Source organism: Vicugna pacos, chromosome 16, assembly GCF_048564905.1.
Source record: "Vicugna pacos chromosome 16, VicPac4, whole genome shotgun sequence".
Classification (NCBI taxonomy): Eukaryota; Metazoa; Chordata; class Mammalia; order Artiodactyla; family Camelidae; genus Vicugna; species Vicugna pacos.
The window spans coordinates 53,299,420-53,320,141 of record NC_133002.1 but is presented as its reverse complement, the minus strand read 5'-3'; the positions used below and the strand labels follow the sequence as shown (position 1 = coordinate 53,320,141).

Below are 20,722 nucleotides of genomic sequence, written 5' to 3'. Positions count from 1 at the left end.
CTAAATTTTGTAAAATAAAAACATCTTTGTTCAAAATGTAAAAAAATACCTCATAGTGTTACAGTACAATACTCGTTTATAATTTCTGATTATTTTCCCTTTTTCTTTCTCATCCTTATCTATTTCAAATTAACTTGTCTATTTTATTTTTACACTATTGAAAAGAAGCTGCATGCTTATGGAATACTGGAATGTCAGATTTGAAAACAAGTCAAGATTATCTAGTATAATTTACCTCATTTTACGGAGGGGAAAAAAAATAAGTAACCTGTTTAAAGTCATGCAAAAATTAGTGACAGACTCAGGAATAAAATTAAGGTTTCAGGAAGTCTATTTGGTCGTTTTAGCTTTCACATTAATCTCCAGAATTTTTTATCCAAGAATTTTCTGTTGAGGTGCTGAAGATCACTTATGTTCTCATTAACAAAAGTTCCTCCCTTCCCTTCTCCCTTTGAAAGGGGTATTTCTGCATATGGGAAAATTCTCATGTATATAATGAGAAACACCTACACATCTTAAATATTTTATCAAATACCAATGACCTGAATATGTATGGCATATAATATATTTCACCTTGCCTTGTAGAGCGCGGTCATCGTGTTTAGCATCCTGGCTGAATTTGGCTCACTGCCTATCTGGATTGTTGGCATGATATTAGTGCCCTCAATGACCTTGGGCGGATTTGTAGTTTTCTTGGAAGAGGTAAGAAATGTTATCAATTGTGTCATTAACTTTGAATATGCAGCCTATTAAAGTACTGTGCCTCAATCTATAAGGACAAAAGCGGACAGGTGTTTCCTAGGGCTTGGGTGGGTGTGAGGAGTGACAAGAAATGCTTCTGAGGTGTCTCTTTGGGGTTGATGGAAATGTCAAGTGAATTGTGGTGATGCTCTCACAACTCTGTAAATTTACTGAAAATCCTTGAATTAAACACTTAAGATAAGTGAATTTTATGGCATGAAAATGTAACCTCAGTAAAGCTATTTAAAAAGCTTTGCTGTATGCACTTTACAAAACATGAACATTGTCGAATGCTATTCAAAAGTAATGCCAGAATGAAAAACATTGCCTAATTTAATGGGTCTTCATTATCCATTGAGAGGATATTCTGATATACAATAACATTCATTCATTCAAAAATATATATTAAACGTTATTCTGTGTTAGATGCTGTACCAGTAACTGGGGACACATGATGAGCAAGGTAGCGCAGGCCTTCCTTTCACAGAGCTTAGTGGAGACAAGACAGGCCAGCTTCAGGCAAGTCAATGCAAGGGGCCTAAAGGTTACAAAGGAGAAGGGGAAAATGCCAAGGGTAAGGTTCAAAGCTTAGCTGATGCACTCTGGAGTGTCAGAGAATTCTTCTGGGGAAGCAGTGTTTAAACAGAAACCTGAAGAATAAGTAAGAATTTATGAGTGGGAAAGTGGGGCAGGAGGGAAGCATGTTCTGTAGAGGGAAGCAAAGGCATTGATGCAGGAAAGTCTGGGAGGCATTAAAGAAACTTTCCAACTGCTTCAGTTGGAGAGAAGTGGATGATGAGATGACCAGAACAGCTCAGTTGGGACATACATTTTTTGGCCCTGCCTCATCCTGGTTGAAATGGCTTTAAGGAAAGTAGAGAGGGCTTCCCAGTCATTTGTGCTCTTAGGGACCAAGGAAGTCAGCTGCAAAAATTCTTTTCCCTTCATTGAGCAATGCCTGGAATTCCTGGTTAGAAATTCATTCCTTTGCCTAAAACATTCCTCTCCTAAAATGTAAGTAGACTTGTATGGTGAAATACACTAACCTAACTGTATCAAGCATTATTTAGGAGGAATGAGTTATTTTTTAATACACTGATTGATGAAGAAAGAACACCATGATGGGGCTAATTAATGTGGTGGGAAACATTAACCATTGGGATAGGAAGACTCATCAGGGGCATTTTGACAAATATGGTGGACCCCTAGAATCTTCCACAGTGCAGGCACCTCTCTCTGTCGTGCTTTTGTAAACTTGGCAAACATTAAACCAAAATATTATAGAAAAATAAAAGAAAGAAGAAAACAGACATAGATTCCCTTCTCATTGAGAGGCATTTGGGGTTGAGTAGGGTACCCTCTTTCGTCTGCAGGGAATAGCTTGTCACCATTGCACATAGGGGAGTCAAGCTTAATGAGAGAAGTGTTCAGTTGTGTGAAATTCCATATTATGTAAATGCAGATTGGAAAATTGATGAATTTCCCTCTAGCCTTTTTTTTTTGTCTTTGCAGAGAGCTCACAAAAGCGAAATAAATTATCCAGACCCAAATTATGATCTGAATGCAGCTGATCTTCTAGTATGCCTAATAGTAAGACTGCCTCTCTACCTCATCAGCTACTTTTGTTGATAGTTATCATTTATAGTAATAACTGTGTGATCTTGTCTGTGTGCCAACTTTGAAAATGTTTTTAACGTAGTCTTAGATAAAGCAATTACATTTAAACATGATTCTAAATCCTAGTTACTTTTTACATGCCTGAATGGATTTTGTAAGTCCAGAATTCAATATAAAAATTATTTTTAATGTTTATTTATCCTGTCTATTGCCCCTCCAAATTTGAGAGAGCTTATTAAAAAAGAAAAAAAAACATGCAATATAACTTAAACCTTTGCATTAGAGATAAAAGGCAAAAGTCAAAAAATAAGAATGAGAGGGGAAAATGATTATACTGGTATATTTAGGCTGAAGAAAGCTATTGTCTTTGAATACATTTCAGTACTTTTCTAGGCATAGAGCAAAAGTGGACAGAAGTCCTTGCCCTCATGGGGCTTATAAAGAGACAGCATAACATATGCTGTGTCAGATGTGTGGTCAGGAAAGGACTGACTTCAAAAGCAAAGACCTGAAAGAGGCAAGGAAGCAAGCTGTAGGAATACTGTGAGGAGGAACTTTCTAGTAGGAGGGGCAAGAGTGACCCTGGCTTGTTCCAGGGTCAGCCAGGAGGCCAGTGTGGCCACTGTGGTTGTCATGGAGCAACCAAAGGGGAGAGTGCTATGAGAGGAGGTCACAGAAGTAAGAGGGTTGATTAAGTGCGGGGTGGACAGAGGGGTGACAGAGCATTCTGCGTCACTTTAAGGACTTTGACTTTACTTTGAGTAATCAAGGAGTCATTGGAGGGTTTTAAGCAAAGTGATATGATCAGACTTATGCTTTTAAAAAATAGCTCTATTTACTGTGTTGAGAATGGATGTTCGGGGCAAGGGAAGAAGAGCGAAACCAGGTAGCAAGGTGTTGTCATGTTACGATGAGCAACTACAGTGACCTGGGCGGGGTGGCAGCAGCATAAGCAGGGGTGAGAAGTAGCTGCTTCTGGGCAGTTTTGAAGGTAGGAACAGATAGACTTTGCTGACAGACTGGGTGTAGATCATATAAGAGGAAGATAGGAGGCAGGTTCCACAAAGCTGGATTGTCACTGTAGAGCTGGATTCCTCCCCTCATTTGTAAGGATGATTCACATCTATTTTATCTGAACACAAAAGACCACAAATTTGATTCAAATGTTTAAATAATATTTGTGAACTTAGGCCTAAATGTAACTGTTTTTCTTTTTTCCTAGCCTTACTTTCAGGCTTTGCTGTTCATTTTTGTTCTAAGATGCTTGGAAATAAAGTGTGGAAATAAAATAATGCAAAAGGATCCTGTTTTCAGGTTGGGATAAAACTTAATTTCACACTTTATATCATATTTTAATATTCATAGATAGTGGCTGCACTATCAATCCGTTAATAAGAATTTATATGTATGGTGTAAACAGCATGACGATTTTCATGATGGTCAGTGGATTTCTGGCTTAACTGCCAATAATAGGACACCCAGGCAGAGTTCTGCCACAAATCAACTGAAGGAAGCTCTTAGTCTCTCAAAAATTTAATGAGTACTCAAATATGCCATTCTCCCATTCAAGAGGATTGTGCATGCTTAAACCGAGGAGATGGGGTGGAATTGGTTCAGCAAAATAGTTGAGAGTTTACAAGTTCTAGAAAGGGTAAACAGTAAAAGATGTTGGATGTGATTAACATTGTCTCAGAGTTAACAGAGAAACTGTCGGTGACCTGATTTTTAACGAAGCAGCAGTGCTTGCTGACACATTTGAAAAGGTCAAAGATGCTCATTAGGAGAATGGCAACAATATCGAGAAAGGGATTTGGCTACTGGGATGGAAGTTCTTGGCAAGAGCAGAGGCAGTACTCATACAGCCATCACCATCCCGTTTACTGACAGTAAGGACCGAGGTAGAGTCACAGAGAAGCTGGTTTTTGATACGTCTTTGACGCCCAGAAAAACCACACATTGGACATTTCATTTTCTCTGCAGAATTTCCCCGAAAAGTAGAGATGCTCGACCAAATCCAGAAGAACCTGTAGATGAAGATGAAGACGTTCAAACAGAAAGAATAAGAACAGCCACTGCCCTGACCACTTCAATAGAGGAGGTAGGAAAGCAAGTGACAAAATGGGTGTTAATGGAACTATTTAAGAACTGTGAAGAATAGAGGTTGATGGGCTGGTTGTTGTTTTGAAAGTTTACAGTTTGGGGCATTATGTGATTCTTATACATGCAGGCACTTCTTTGGAGCTCTCTGGAAGCTCAAGGGAGAGCACAAATCATAATGGTTTTATTTTTTTGAGAAAAATGGGCTTGGATAAGCAGAGCTATAATTTCAAAACCTTAAATTTCATGAGTTGAAGAATTTATGTGAGATTTGTTTTTAAAATGACAAGTGGAGATTAAGATTTCAAGGCTTATTCTTTCATTTGACTTTGCTGTTGTGGTGTTTCCATGAGCTTAGAAACTGCTGGGAAGACAAGGAGTCGGCTTCCATGAAACTATGCTATTTTCTGAGTCCATTTAGAAGCAAAAAATATTGTCGACATCGCTGAATGCATGTTACATTTGAAACAAGCAATGTGGGTTACCCTCAACTCAAAATATGGTTTAGTTCATGAGGGCAAGAAATGTTCCAGTAGGGAGAACAGAGAAACGTAAACTCTCTGAAGTTCAAGAGGAAAATTATGCTGTCATCTATTCCAGAAACCAGTCATCATTGCTAGCTGTCTGCACAAAGAATATGCAGGCCAGAAGAAGAGTTGCTGTTCAAAGAGGAAGAAGAAAACAGCAGTGAGAAATATCTCCTTCTGTGTTAAAAAAGGTTTGAAAGAATCACTTTTTTATTCACCATTATTTTTTAGAAATGCCCACGAAACATCTATGTTATAGGCACTGTTGTACTTGCTGAAGCAGTCATTCATTCATTCAACATACATTTTTTGAGCGTGCCAGGGACTGTTTTAGGATCTGGAAATATTACGTAAAAAGTAGACAAGTTACTGATCTCATGGACTTTACATCCTAAGAGGGGTCAATAAACAAAAATAACTTATGAAGAGAAGTTTCAGATGTCACATTGACAAGTTCTGTGTGGAGCATTCAAATACGTGAAGTGACATGAGTGACTTGGGGCTGCATTCACTTAGGATTAGGAAAGACTTTTCTTGAGCAGTGACATTTAAGCCAAGATTTGGGTGATAAGTTGCTGGCTCTGTGAGGTTAAAGAGATAAGAGAACCCCAGGCAGAGGAAATAGCGAGGGCAGGGACTGAGACATAAGGAGGTCTTTGGGATGATTAAGGCACAAACAGAGAGGTCAGCGGGCATCTATGAATGGAAGGGATGAAGTCAAAGAGATGAGCAAGGCCAGATAGGGTACTGCGTTGTGGAATACAAAAGAGTTTACATTTTATACCAAGTTAGTGGAATGCCACCGGAGGGTTTTTGGAGGGTTTTTAGAGACTTTTTGTTACCATTTAATTTCTATTTTGAAAAAAAATTACACCCTGGCTATTGTTTGCTCATGAATTTGGGTGCTGGACAAGCTAAGAGGCTTTTATTCAGTTCAGATGAATGATTATGGTGACTCAGACATAGGTGGTGGAATTTGGGGTGGAAAAAATGTCCCTGACTCCCCAAGCTCAGGAATCACTTATGCACTCAGCACATTAACCATCTGCTGTTAAAAAAAATCAGTGAGAAAGTAATCTGGAAAAAAATAAGACCCATGTATTGATAACAAATCCCCAAGCTCTTTCAAAAATATTTTATGTAATTATAGGAGTTGCAGAACATGTTTTGGAGACATGGATTACATATACGTTATAAATTTCAAAATGGTACTGATGGGGTGCGCCTGTATCTCAGAAGGTTATTGAAGGAACAGGTTTATATTATTATTTTACTTCCAACACTGATAGTTGGTGATTCTTTTTCAGGTGAAATTTTGGGATTACTAGGACCTAATGGTGCTGGTAAAAGTTCATCAATTAGAATGGTATCTGGGATCATGAAGCCCACAGCTGGAGAGGTAGTGAAAATGAAGAAATGGTGTCTATTCCCAAAATAGAAGTATCCTAATATATATAGTTTGTATCTTTATGACTTATTTTTAGTAGTTAAAAAGTTTTCTATAATAAATGTGTGAAGTAATTTCTGTAATATTTCTTTGATGCTCAAAAATTAAGAATTTACTAGCTGTATGTCAGGTCTTGAGTAATCACGTGGTTAGGGAAAAGGCTACTCATTTCTAAAACCAGCTTACTTTCTTAGGTGGAACTGACAGGATATGATTCAGTTTTGGATCTTCGGGGGGACGGCAGGGTCAAGTTCCTGGGGTACTGCCCTCAGGAGAACGTGCTGTGGCCCACGCTGACAGCGAGGGAACATCTGGAGGTGTTCGCTGCCGTGAAAGGGCTGAGGAAAGCGGACGCCACCGTTACTATTTCACGGTACAGCGTGGTCATGGGATTCCTTTGTGCCAAGAGTCAGGGAGGCTGTACCATCAATGACGAATTCACTCGTCGAGAGTGGAGAGTAGAAATGACATCTCCACTTTTTCAGGGAGTGTCAGTGGTAGAGCAGAGATGGAGGACAGGAGCTGTTTCCTGCATCTCTGACTGAGGATCTTTAAAAAAAATAATTGCATGAAATCGTTGACAGTGTTAAATAGATGAGTAATCATGCGTAATCACCCATTTCACTTTCAAACTCAGATTTCTAGACATTTTAAAAAACTTTTTATGAGGTAAAAAATCTTTTGTGTTCCAAAATAAACTGTTTTTTTCTTTAATCACTAGAGTTTTTAGAATAATGCTCTTACTCTTGTGTGTGGTTACCTTTCCTTCAAATCCTCTCTTGGTCACATGGTCTCATCCTATTTTCCATCAGATTGGTGGAAGCTTTCAAACTGCATGAACAGCTGAATGTTCCAGTGCAGAAATTAATGGCAGGAGCCACTAGAAAGGTATGTGTGGTGTGTGGGGTTACTCTGAGGTCTGATGGGTGATGGCAGCAAATGGGGCGTTTCTCTGCATTCCAGTTGTGCTTTGTGCTGAGCATCCTGGGAAATCCACCCATCCTGCTTCTGGATGAACCGTCTACCGGCGTGGATCCAACAGAGCAGCAGCAAATGTGGTGAGAATTATAACCCTCAGTGCCAGGAGTACAAGCCATATGTAAAGGTAGCATTTTTAAACTGATCTTGGAAAATCGAATCCACTGGTTCCTAATCCTGGAGATAATCCAGATTATTAGGAAAACAAATATTTAACAAGTAGATTCTCTAATATTGCATCATGTTCGTGTGGTATTCACATTGGAAAAAACTCTCTAAGTATTTTGTTGGAGTTTCAGGTCTTGCAATTTGGAGTGTATTTTAATTTTGCCTTTTAATTACTGAAATGTTGATAGCTGTTTCCTTTGAAACAATTAACTTGCTGATATATTTTTCTCATTTCCTTTTTCCCTGTTTTTACCTAATCTGTCAAATTTACCAATCTAGTTTTTTTTTGTTTGTTTGTTTTAAAATTCTTTTTACTTTCCTATCTAGGATTTTCCATTTAGAATTATAAAATTGTCTTAATTCAGTTTCATAATTGTGACCATCCAATATATTCTGAACTTTTTAAAAAGAACTTTGTTATGGAAATTTTATACAAATGAAAAGAGAATAATTTATGAACCTATTAAACCAATAATTATTTATGTAAGGCCAGTCTTTCTTCATCTTTTCCTTCCCCCACTTCCTCTCCCTATTTGCTAATTACTTTGAACCAAATACTAGGTAGTGTATCCTTTACTTATGAACATTCCAGTTAGTTTTTCCAAAAGATATGAAGTTTTCTTTTTTTAAACTTAACCAGAACACCATTAGCATACCTAAAAATATTGTAAATTTTCTTTATGTTATCAAAAACTTACTTGGTACTCACATTTCCCTGTTTTTTTTTAAATTAGGATTTAAATATAATTCATAAACTATGTTTTGTCTGTAAGATTTCCCCTCCACTTCTTTTTTTTCCCTACTCTTTAAAAAATGGTGTTAATTTGGGGGCTCACTTCAGGCAGACGATCCAGACAGCCATTAAAAACACGGAGAGGGGTGCCCTCCTGACTACCCATCACATGGCAGAGGCCGAGGCCATCTGTGACCGCGTGGCCATCCTGGTGTCTGGAAGGCTGAGGTGGGTGTCTTTCCAGAGCCTGAACTTGACCTTCAAAACAAGATTCCCTATGAAGAGGGCAAAATCATTATGAGCAGCTAGAGCACTTCATCTCCCTCGGGACACCTCTTTTCCTACTTCTGAAATTTAAGAATAACATGAAAAAATTTAAGAGGCAAGATTTTTCCCAACATGTCTTCCTTTCTTTCCTTCGTAGATTCATCGGCTCCATCCAACACCTGAAAAACAAACTTGGCAAAGATTACATTCTTGAACTAAAAGTGAAGGAAACTTCTCAGGCGGCTTTGGTCCACACTGAGATTCTGAGGCTTTTCCCACAGGCTGCAACGCAGGAAAGGTGAAAAGGGCTTTTGATTGTGGAGAATGAGGTTGGCCCTATGCACTCAGTGGCTCCTCTTCTGCTCTGTGAGGACTTCAGGGCGATTTGACTTCACAGTCAAGTTAGGGACCTTGAGAACTGATTTGTTGAGTCTTCCAGCTTATAAGGTATTTGGGAGCTATGCAGAAAGCTATGTTCCCACAGGGAGGCCTGGGGACACCCTGCGTGGGTCTCCTTGGCTGTCCAGGGTTGGTCCCCAGCTCTGGAGGAGGACTTGGGAAAACTGGAGTAAGGAACTTCTGACGACTTGGATCGACACAGGACTGCAGCTGGGGCCATGCTGCCTTCCCTAGACGTCCCTATGAATATTTAAAAGATACAAACATTGGCAATTTTAAAGATGTAACTCTTTAGGGTAAATCTACCTCATTGGAAACAAACAGCAATTGAGATAATCCAGGAGTGTCCCTTTAACAGTTTTCATGCCTCAAAACAAAGACTAGAAAGGTGCATGTGTGTGCATATATGTCTGCGTGTGTTGTGTATGTCTGTGTGTTATTAAGGGGAGGGCAGGGAGGTGGAGCAGGAACTGAATCTGAAGTTTCTTGGAGGGATAAGCACACCAAAGAAGCAGGACATGACAATAGCTGTTTTCCTTTTAGCACAGTACAGGTGTGACGGAATTATCTGAGGTACATATATATGTCAGGCATATAACTCAGTCCTATTCCTAGACTAATTTGAACTAATCAAAGGGACTCATTCAGAATATCTGTGCTCAACAAGAAAAAGTTTTGCCTAAAGTGAGCATAAATGTAATTAAACTGGATCATTTCTAGGAGAATGATCTCTAGCAGCCAGCCACCAAAGCCACTGAAAGAATTGTCCTTAATAAATCAGCTATTTCGTATTTAAGCTGTGGATTAATTTTTCGTTACTTTTATCTTAAAAAAGGAAATTACTGTTAATATCGTTTATTTTAATGGTCATTTTTCCCCTTGAAACTCAAGGTCAAGTATGACATTTCTCTCTTTCCAGGTATTCCTCCTTCTTGGCCTATAAACTGCCCATGGAGGATGCTCACCCTCTTTCTCAGGCCTTTCACAAATTAGAGGCGGGTAAGAATGACCATTTTTAAATAAAACTTTTGAAGAATTAATCCAGAATTAGATAGGGTTTTTTTTTGTATTTAACTTTTTTTTTTCATTTTTAAACTGAGGTATAGTTGATTTGCAATATTGTATTAGTTTCAGGTGTACAACATAGTGATTCAAAATTTTTATAGATTATGCTTCATTTAAGGTTATTATAAAATGTTGGCTGTATTTCCTATGCTGTACAACAGCTTATTTATTTTATACATAGTAGTTTGTACCTCTTCAGCCCCTGCCCTTCTGCTGCCCTTCCCTGCTCCCCTCTCCCCACTGGTAACCACTAGTTTGTTCTCCATATCTGTGAGTCTTTCTCTGTTTTCTTATATTTATTTGCTTGTTTTATTTTTTAAAGTCTACATATAAGTGATAACATACAGCATTTGTCTTCCTCTGTCTGACTTATTTTATTAGGAATAATACCCTCCAGGTTCATCCATGTTGTTGCATATGGCAAAATTTTCATTCTTTTTATGGCTGAGTAGTATTCCATTGTATGTATGTGTGTGTATATATATACATACACCACATCTTTATCCATTGATCTGTTGATAGACACTTATGCTTCAATTATCTCTGCTATCATAAATAATGCTGCTATGAACAATGGGATGCATATATCTCTTTGAATTAGTGTTTTCATTTTCTTCAGCTATATACCCAGGAGTAGAATTGCTGTATCATACAGTAGTTTTATTTTTAGAGTTCTGAGGAACCTCAAAAACTGTTTTGCCTGGTAGCTACACCAATGTACATTGCTACCAATAGTGTACAAGGTTTCCCTTCTCTTCACCTCCTCTCCAGCATTTGTTACTTGTGGTCTTTTTGATGATGGCCATTCTGACAGGTGTGAGTTCATAGCTCACTGTGATTTTGATTTGCATTTCTCTGATGAATAGCGATGGTGAGCATCTTTTCATGTGCCTGTTGGTCATCTGTATGTTTTCTTTGGAAAAATGCCTATTCAAGTCTTCTGCCTACTTTTCAGTCGAGTTGTTTTTTGGATGTTTCTCTGTAGTAACTATCATCATTTACTTTATTATATATTTAAGTGCTTATTTATTTAATGCCCATATTCCTCCACACTATAATGCAAACTACATGAAGGCAGGAATTTGGGGTTTGGCCTGATTTCTCTCCTGCTCTTTCCTTGACACCTAAGGGTGGCTCACACACAGAAAATTCTCTTTGTACAAATGGTGGACGGTGGAAGCATGAATTTGTAAATCTGATGACCAGTCTCATGCAGATTTCCTGGTAGAGAGCTGGCATGGAAGATGAGCTGGCTGAAGTATAGTCACACAAAACTAGTGTGTCCTTTTAAAGGGAATGGGATGGAATTGAAATCTCCCTCATGTGGAGGACTACATCGATCACTTATGCAGTTCCTCAAGGAACTGACATATCTCCCCAAGACACATATACTAAGTAGTAAAACACATATTATCAAAAAGTTATATGAGAAAATTCTAATATGAAGGTGAATTTAGTATGTATTTATATTAACACTATGACTTTTCATTATTTCATTCTTTCACCAAGCTTTTGTCTCCTCAGCTCTAAATTCTATTTATGTTAATTATTTGAATTGTTATCTTGGATGACTTTGGAAAAAAATCTAAGTAAATTGTAAGCACCTACTACTAGTCTGTTTTTTCCAGTGAAACGTAACTTTAACCTGGAAGAATACAACCTCTCTCACTGCACATTGGAAAAGGTGAGTCAGCCAGTATGGTTTTGTATCATCCCTGTAAATTTCACATGAAAGTAACTACATTTCTCCTGTTTATATGGAAGACAATCAGCACCTTGATAATCCTTTTTCCTTTTTATTTGTCTCCTGTTTAGGTATTCTTGGAGCTTTCTAAGGAGCAAGAGCCGGGAGATTTTGATAGAGAGGTGGATACAACAGTGAGATGGAAACTCCTCCCTCATTCAGAGGACCCTTAGCACTTCAAGCCTGATACTTCTTTGCGGATGTCGTATAAGCCTGTGTCATGTGCAATAATTAGCAGAATTGTAATTAGAAAATTATGAACACCAATATTAGTATATTTGTATATTTAATCAACAAATGAATAAATTTAAAAATTATGCTTCCCCTCAAATTTAGAGGTGATGGACGATCTGTGATAAAGGCAGTAGCACAAAGTACTAGCAAATATACCTGAGGAGCCAGGCATAGGGGGTTGTGAAAATAAAACCGCAAAGTTGAAGTTTTTTTAAATACGACTTTTTAAGAAATATGACATTATTAAACTTCGCTGCTCACCTGTGTGAGGGATGTATTCAACAGCTATAGCTGCATGATTGTTGCACAACAGTTTGTGATTCATTGGATACATGAGTTTGCTTTAATACACAAATACAATCCAAGGGTCTTCCTCTGAAACCTTTTCAGAAATTGTTTTAAAACTCGTGGGATTAGGAGTCCCTTGTATTCACAAGTGAACAAGCACGTGCGTTGGAAAAGCACTTCAAATATACCTTTTGAAAACAGTGGGAGCCACAGCAGTATTTGTTCAGATTTTTAAAAGTTTGAGTACGTTGTATGAAGTTCTTATGTTTGTGGTGGGCTCTGATTTCCCTCATCGTCTGATCAATAGTTCTTTCGTATTTTTACTGCTGCTTTGAGATTGTTTCTCTCTTACGTAGCTTATGTACACACACGTGCAGATATCTTTTGTATTATTCAATTTAAAAAATCTGTGCCAGCTTTACGTAGTATTTCATTTTCTCCTTAAACAATAGCTATTTTGTTTTGAATATCACCAGTTAAAGTTTTCAAAGCCAAGCAGTATTCTTGCTGCTTTTTGAGGGTGAGACGTTACATACCTTCCAAAACAAATTGTTGTGCTCAGAGAAGAAAATTTCTATAATAGAAAAAAAAGAAATTGAATAAAATGAGTAAGAGTCATCGCCCTTCCTCTATACTGTCCTCCCAAAGTCAACTACTTCCTTTCTTTCTGTAGTTTCTTCCTTTCTTTTCTTTGCTCATTTTTTACATAGAATCGTGATCGCACATATAATTTTCTGATTAAATAATATGCATAGTTACTGATATGACAATGGTTTTAATTTACTTTTAAATTTATGGTGAGGTTGCAGCTTTATATGTTTGCATTTTATTTTGTTTTAATTATTTGTACTCTGTTCATTTATCTTTGTATTTTAACTGTTTCTTAGCCACTTTATAAGCTTTTTATATAGTGAAATATTTTATGTATTTTACATATATCATAATTATATCTGGAGCATTGCATTTCCAAATCTATGATAAATGATCTATAGTTAATTGTTTACTCAGGAGCCCTTAGTGGCTTATAAAAGTAATTCCATATCATAATTAGAGTTGAATTTAATTATTTCTAAAACTCAAGCAATAAATAATACTGTTTTGCTCAACTGTATAACATCACAACATATATAAACATTTTACATAACAAATGATGAAATTTTTGCTTGTATTCTTTATAAATTACATGTTTTCTTAATTATTATAGACATATGTTTTACAAAGTACCAAATAACCAGTATCAAATATAGTACTATGAAGTCTTTAAAAGATTAATCTGGACATAGTTTGCTAAAACTATCATAATATAGTTGTTTTTGAAACTATTAACTTGTGTTTTTATTAGGATTGTGTTCAAGAGCAGGTGAATCACTACGAAAAGAGAAGGTGATCAGAATAAAACAGAGGAAGGGATGCTTTACAAAGGGTGGAAAGTCTGTACCATCTCTAAATCTGTTGTCAGCAGATCTCGTGCAGCTTTTGTTCTCTATTTTCCTGACATACCCTTTTCAGGGGAGGCTGACCTGAAAAGGTCGACTGTGGTTGGCATCACAGTTCCGTTGTTTGACGGTTGGCTTCCAGTTGGCTTGACTAGTCTAATAGGAAGTAGCAACAAGAGATGGGAGCATGAAAGAGAGAGACCAGAGGCTTTCTCGCCTCCTACCCCTGTTTTAGTGTCGGATCTCAAGCAGTAGATGTAGCTTACAGTCTTTGCCCCCCCAGTTGCAGCCTCCTACTTCTGCCCCCTCATGACACAGCTGGCCTCAGCAGTGTCTCCCACTTAGCCCACACTCAGCCTCAAGCTGTCCATCAGAATTACCATTTCAGTGCTTGCTCCTGCCAGCTTATGGCTCTAGCGGCTTCTCCAGGTAAGCAGATCTTGGCTGTCATTCTCTGTATTCACTTGTGTAAAAGAATAAGAAATGTATACCTTGGTCGCTGCCCCTGGTTTCTGCTAATGTTTGTTTTTTGGCTCGGAGCTTCTAAAATCCTTGTAATTTCCTTAGCAATAGGATTGTCTGACCCAGAGCTCATAAATTCCCTGGAATTTCCCAGGTGATAAGAGCATCCTTTATTCTAATGAGGCAACTATTGGTGGGCTCCTGGATGAGGGCTGGGCGCCAGAAAGACCGAACTATGATTAAAAACTTGGTACTTTCAGCCTCATCTCCCATTCTTTGAAGAGGGGAGAGGGGTTAGAAATTGAATTAACAATTGATCGTGGCTCCCTGATAAAGCCTCCATAAAAACCGCCCCAGTACTGAGTTCGGAAAGTGTCTGGGTTGGTAAACACATGTGCCAGGAGGGTGATGCACCCCCCAGCTCCACAGGGACCCAAGTTCCTGTGCTCGGGACCCGTCCACACCTCATCCTGTGTCCCTTCCTATGGTTATTTACCTGAATCCTTTATCATATCCTTTTTATATAATAAACCTATAAACATAAGTGTTCCCTTGAGCTCCATGAGCTGTCCTAGCAAATTGGGGAACCCAAGGAGGGGAGTAATGGGAAGCCAAATTTGTAGCCGTTGATCAGAATCACAGGTGACCACCTGGGGACTTGCGATTAGCGTCTGTTGTGGAAGTCGTTTTGTGGGACTGAGCCCATAACTTGTGGGATCTGATACTAGCTCCAGGTAGATAGTGTTAGAACTAAATTATTTGGATTAAATCCTCTAATACCCAGCTATGGACTGCATCACAATTCCCTTCTTTGTTGGCCATAAGTGAAGTAGGGTTGCAAAAGGAAACACTATTTTTCCTGGACATTTGGTGTCAGTGAAGTGGAATTCGCTAGGACTGCACTGGCTCATGAAAACATACGGGTTGGGAGAGAAAGTATGAAAGGGCAAAGGATGGGGAGTCTTTGATCCCCAATGGCTCCCTAGTCACTGAGGTATAAAACTGCAACGGTGCTACCATCAGTCACTAAGGGTAACAGTTACTAGCGGAGGGAGAGATGCGAGCAGACACAATTCTTCCCAAGGAGTTGGTTCATTGGTTATGTAAGGAAACAAAACATACGCATGCTGAACATACAATCTGTGCAAGTTACTATTATCTGTAATAGTGAAGGTGGGAGAAACTGCTGTCAGATTTGGGTCAGTCTTAGCTTTGGCTACTAACCTCAGAGCTGCCTGCAAAGGGGAAAATTATGCCAAGAAAGTACCTCTGAGGCCTCTGGTCTCCAAAAAGGAAGTCAGTGTGGTGGAGGGAAAACCAAGAAATTGCTGAGGCCAGGGCTGTAGTGTGAAGGAGTTGTCTCATTTTATGGATTGGTACCATCAGCTTCCTGAAGAACCTTTACTAAAATGGATTATGAGAGTGGCTAATTTGGGGGCTGTGTCTTTGGTTTTGAGTGCTGCAGAGGGGAAGAGCTTGGCTGGGTCTTACAGGACCTGTTGAACAGTCACAGATGGCTCTATGTGATCCAGACACACAGAAGGTTATTCTTGAGGGAATGGCCAGCCTGGTGGACTGGATAAAAGCCACCATAAAATGTATTTATTCTGAAGAGGGTAACTGCCCAACTCCCCTAGAAATGCCTAGTGGAACACCTCGGATGAAGCAGTGGATATGCTTCGAATGCAAGTGGCATTGGCTTTATGGTGACTGGGACATTCATCCATTAAATATGCTCATTAGCAGGTTATGGTAAATGCTGTAATTAAAGGGGTCCCTTTTACATGGGCACCCCATGTGACATTACTCTGCAAAAATCTAATGAGTCTGAGAAGCTTTATCAGATTTGCAGTCTCATTTCGCCATATAGATCTTACTGATACCAAGGTTACTAAAGTAATTAAAAAGAAAATAAGAGACTGAGAGGAGAGTCAAGGAACTTGACCTAGAAAGGGGGACGTTCTAGATGGTTACTGAGAAATGGGGTGAACGTGGTGGACATCGGTGGTAAGGAAACAAAGGTGTTGATGCAGTACTGTTGAAGGTTGGGTGGATCAATGGGACACCCTGCTGGTCCCCGACATGAGCAGGGCCCAAACAAGTCGACTTCATTTACCCAAGTTTGGAGGAATTTTAAAAAACAGAAGGCAAACATGACGATAAGATACTCTGCCCAGAATCACCGGGAATATTGGTTAAGCAGATTAATCAAGGTAAAGATTGAAGGAGAGGACAGAGTCTTCTGGTCCTACCTGGTGGGAACCCAAGGTCATATGTACATGTGTGAGTAACATGACCAGGGAGGGGTTGGGAGAGAGACTTTCCTGGGACTCCTTGACACAGGAGCCCAGTGCACCGTAATTTGAAACCTGTTGGTGAAATCTTAATGGCTGCTAAATTTAGATTGGGAGGATGTGGAGATGCAAAGGCTGATGGGATTGAGTGAAAGTGTAGGTGAAAATTGGGATTTTTGAGCAACGTTTATGTGAGGTGGTCAAGTCTCCTTTACTGAGTGTATTATTGGGATGGGCACCATTGGGATGGGTATTACATCTAACTGGGGATTGGTTCCTCTACTGAACATTGTAAACAGAAAGCATGGAAGTGCACCCTCAGGCTTGTCTTAATTGGACGCACTAAATGAGAACCAATAGAACATGAGTAGGTAATTGAAACAATATAGAATAGTTTGGTAGGCAAAAGGGGATGACCACTTTAATTAATGACATGTTGGAAGCTGGAGTGCTGGTACCAATGACTTCCCCGCCCAAGAGCCCTGTGTAGCCCACGGCAAAGGCTTGTAGCTCATGGAGGCTAACAAGAGATGACTGCGGTTTGGATCAAGTTGTTTGGCCGTAACTCAGCAGTTCTGGACACGGCTTCAACCGTGCGAAGAAGCAGAGCCGGCTAAATGAGACTGGGACGTAGCAACTCTTTCTGCAGACACATTCTTCTCCATCTCAGTCTTGGAAGAGGGCCAAGCGTCGTTCATTTTCACACGGGGAAGATCTCAGTTTGTTTACTGTGCTGTCATGGGTTATCTTAACTCCTCAACTTACTGTCATCATTTGGTCAGAAGGGATTTGGGCTTGATATGGGTTTCCAGTGCAGTAAGACACCATATTGATGACGTTATGATTGAATTGAATATATTGGTGACTCACATAACCGAGGCTGGGCTAATAAATCTAGTGAAAGTCCAAGGACCAGCCCTAATGGTAACATTCTTAAGAATAACGTGGGCAGGAGCCATCCGGGATATTCTACAAGAGACTAAAATTAAACTGCTGTTGCTCCCCCCTAGGCCCAAACCGGAAGCACTGTGTTTGGTTGGTTTATTTGGATTTGGGAGAACACTATTCCACCTCTGGGAATATCGCTAGCTGCCATGCACGAGGCTACCTAAAGAAAGCCATATTTGTGTGGAGAGGCAAACAAAAGCAGGTCATGTTTGAGTTTTAAAAAGCTGTAAGGCTCTTAACACCTTTGGGTCCTTGTGATTGCAGATTTCAGGGCTGTGATGGTTCCCAGAAACATCATCCATGTTCAGTTTGCTTACCTTTTCCTTGTTGTTAGGAAGGGAATGAGGACTTCCAAGCGCTTTCCATGTCACAGGTAAAGGAACTGAATTCTACATTTTATTGATTTCTAATGAATTAAAATTTAAGTTTAAATACCCACGGGCGGCTAGTGGCTGTGCATATTGGACAGTGCACTTCTAAAGTTAGTACTTCTGTCCTCATCCTGAACTGTAAGATTTACAGGGAACTTAGCTCTGATCATGCCTCTCTTTTCTCCAGTATAATTGCTGTGTGATATTTTAATCCCACATTGTGTTTAACACCCTCCCGCCATGCACAAATTAGTCATTGTCATCATTACCTTGCACCGTTAATATTTATTTAGTTTACCAATGTATTTATTTGTCTCCAACATCCAACTACTTCCTTTTGGGCTCAATTTCTTTCTTCTTGAAGGAGATCCATTATCAGATATATTATCCATTATCAGAGATATCTATAATGGAGAAATCCTAAATTTTATTTAAAAATGGGACTATTTTATCATCACACATGATTTATTTTAGCCAGTTTATCAATCACACATGATTTTTAGCCAGTTTATCAATCAGCCTTTGCCAAACCACCCCAAAACTTACTTGCTTAAATTAGCACTCTTTTTTTCACTTTGTTTTCTTGTCTTATTTCTGGTATCTGGATATTTATTTTTCTTTGAATTTGATCTCTATTTTTGTTATATTTTTTCCATCCTTTTTTAAATGAGAGGGAGGAAAACACATCAGCAGGAGTTCAACTGTTGTCTTTAAAATCACACTATGTGATATTTTAGTGCAAATGATCGACTGAACTGGCCCAATATTTTCTTCATCTTTTTTAGATTTTACACTAGGTAAACCAGAAAACTTGCAAAAGAGACACCTGGGGGTGGGTTTAGAAGAGTAATGATTGTATGTTATAAATGATGCTTTCAGATGATGGAATAAATGCATTTTTGTTTGAAGCTCTCATTGAATATGCAAAAAAGCTGAGCTTCTTATGTAATAATCAGTAATAATTTCTGTGAGAAAAAAAGCTCATGCAAAATTTAAGCTATATGGATTTAATCAAATATCTGAAAAACAAATATAGGAAATATTAATAGCCCAAAATATTGTGGGACGAGGCTTGAATTTCCTAGTCTCTAATAGAGAAGGAGCTGAAATTTCTCAGGTGCCATTCAGGCATTCTGCACTGGGGTTGACATCTGCCATCACATTTTGCATACTGCCCTGAGATACTCGCCTGCTTTCAACCAAAGTTGAGAAGAATTCAGTGTCAATATTGCCTCATTCTTTCAAACCCGATAAGCCGTGTACAGCGTTTGTTAAATCTACCTAGAGCTTGTAACGATGTACTTATGATGGGTGGTGATGCCCTGAGAGCCCCAAGTTTACCAGTTAGGCTTATATAAAGTAAGAAAAGAGGGAGAAACTTGTGTAAGTCCAGTGACTTTATTTTCTAAATTCAAAATTAGTGAATATAAGTAACAACATTAAAACATTTAGTTATGCATTTGGCAAACTGCACTTTGTTAAAAGAATGAAATAGCAAAAACATCACAAAATTCAACAATAAGATGTCAATTCATGCACTTTCTGCATCGATGTTTTAGTCACTGAGTTACCAGTGCTAATGCTGGAGTCCTGAGTTTGAATAACTCAGTCTGTTGGATAACTGTTCTTTCTTGCTTGCTCATTTTAAGCATTTTTTTGGTAAGTCTTTGGGTAATTCATGATTTATCAGTTTCTGTAGTCATTGATGCCTTTCTTGACCTACTAGTGATTTTAGTCAGCAAATAGATGACTTTTAAAAATGTTATTTTGAGACATCATTTCAAAGGCAAACTCCATGATTTTTTTTTTCTTTGATTTAAGGAGCTCTACCTCCTTCAGCAGGGCTCTCAGCATGACTGGAGAACCCCTAACACATTCTAAGGTAAACCCGTTCCATTCTCCTGAGAGCAATTTCAGGACTCCTAGCACCGTCCTCAGTTGCCAAGCACATCTTAGAATTTCACAGAATTTCACAGAAACAATATCTTAACTCTCAAGGGAGGAAATCCTCACTGGATGTTGTCATATTTAAAAATTCTTTCAGTTCTCAGTTTCACCTCCTTTTTTTCTTGCGACAGAGAAACTCTCCCTTCTCCTTTTCAAGTTTCTTCTCATCTTGGCTCTGATGCAATCCTGAAAAGGCAACATTCCATCTATTACTTGATTTCTTCTGTATTTTTGGTATTTCCTTTTTTCCTTCCCCTTCCAAATACTATCTTAAAAAAAAACCCAAAAAACAGAAAAACCCTACCCTTGACCAAAACAACTCATTTTGGCTACCAGCCAACAAAGACTTTTCTTTCATAATCAAGTTTCTGGAAATAATAAATGCTAGTTTTTGTTTATTTTTGCTTCACTACCTTACATTCAACATTATATCTTTTAAACTCAGAGTAAACGTATTGAGCAACTTTCATGTCCCAGGCTCTGAGATGTGTACAGCAGCAAGGATTCTGTGGTTCTCTTCAGAAGCTTACAATCTAGGATGGAAGAGAGATGAGTATAATTAGTTTAAAATACGGTGAGGTACACACTACAATGGTGGTAACCATGGTGTGCTACAGGAGCACCGGTGAGGGGCACCTAACCCACATAGGAGCTCTCCTCGGGGAAGGAGACATCAGACCTGAGACCTGCTGGACAGGTGAGAATTAGGCAGATCGATGTAGTCATCATGGGATGACCAGCTGAGCGGAGGGTCTCATTCCTGGAGAAACAGTAGAGGTAAATGAGAAGGCAGTGTATACATTTTTTTAAAAAGTCATCATGTTGAAGTATGCCTGTATTTGGGGGAAAGGTTAAGGCAAAGGAAGGCGAAGGAGAAGCAAGGACCAGATGATGAAAAGTCTTGTGCATTTCTGCAGCGAAATGGCGACACCGTGAAGGTAACAATGGGAGTAGCGTTA

At 38.8% G+C, this 20,722-nt stretch overlaps 1 protein-coding gene across 3 annotated transcripts in view; it reads left to right on the top strand.

Moving 5' to 3' along the window:
• The window catches only part of ABCA6 (ATP binding cassette subfamily A member 6), a 59,091-nt gene extending 45,515 nt beyond the window's left edge, over positions 1 to 13,576 (top strand). For all 3 annotated transcript variants that reach the window (XM_072939486.1, XM_072939487.1, XM_072939485.1), the window contains 14 exons: positions 586 to 702; positions 2,254 to 2,331; positions 3,581 to 3,672; positions 4,339 to 4,456; positions 5,056 to 5,173; positions 6,290 to 6,381; positions 6,624 to 6,802; positions 7,242 to 7,317; positions 7,393 to 7,487; positions 8,417 to 8,536; positions 8,733 to 8,873; positions 9,894 to 9,973; positions 11,668 to 11,723; positions 11,855 to 13,576. In XM_072939486.1, coding sequence (XP_072795587.1) covers positions 586 to 702; positions 2,254 to 2,331; positions 3,581 to 3,672; positions 4,339 to 4,456; positions 5,056 to 5,173; positions 6,290 to 6,381; positions 6,624 to 6,802; positions 7,242 to 7,317; positions 7,393 to 7,487; positions 8,417 to 8,536; positions 8,733 to 8,873; positions 9,894 to 9,973; positions 11,668 to 11,723; positions 11,855 to 11,956 — 1,464 coding nt within the window. In that variant the 3' untranslated portion in view covers positions 11,957 to 13,576. The remainder of the gene's footprint in view (positions 1 to 585; positions 703 to 2,253; positions 2,332 to 3,580; positions 3,673 to 4,338; positions 4,457 to 5,055; positions 5,174 to 6,289; positions 6,382 to 6,623; positions 6,803 to 7,241; positions 7,318 to 7,392; positions 7,488 to 8,416; positions 8,537 to 8,732; positions 8,874 to 9,893; positions 9,974 to 11,667; positions 11,724 to 11,854) is intronic.
• The last annotated feature ends 7,146 nt before the right edge of the window (positions 13,577 to 20,722 follow it).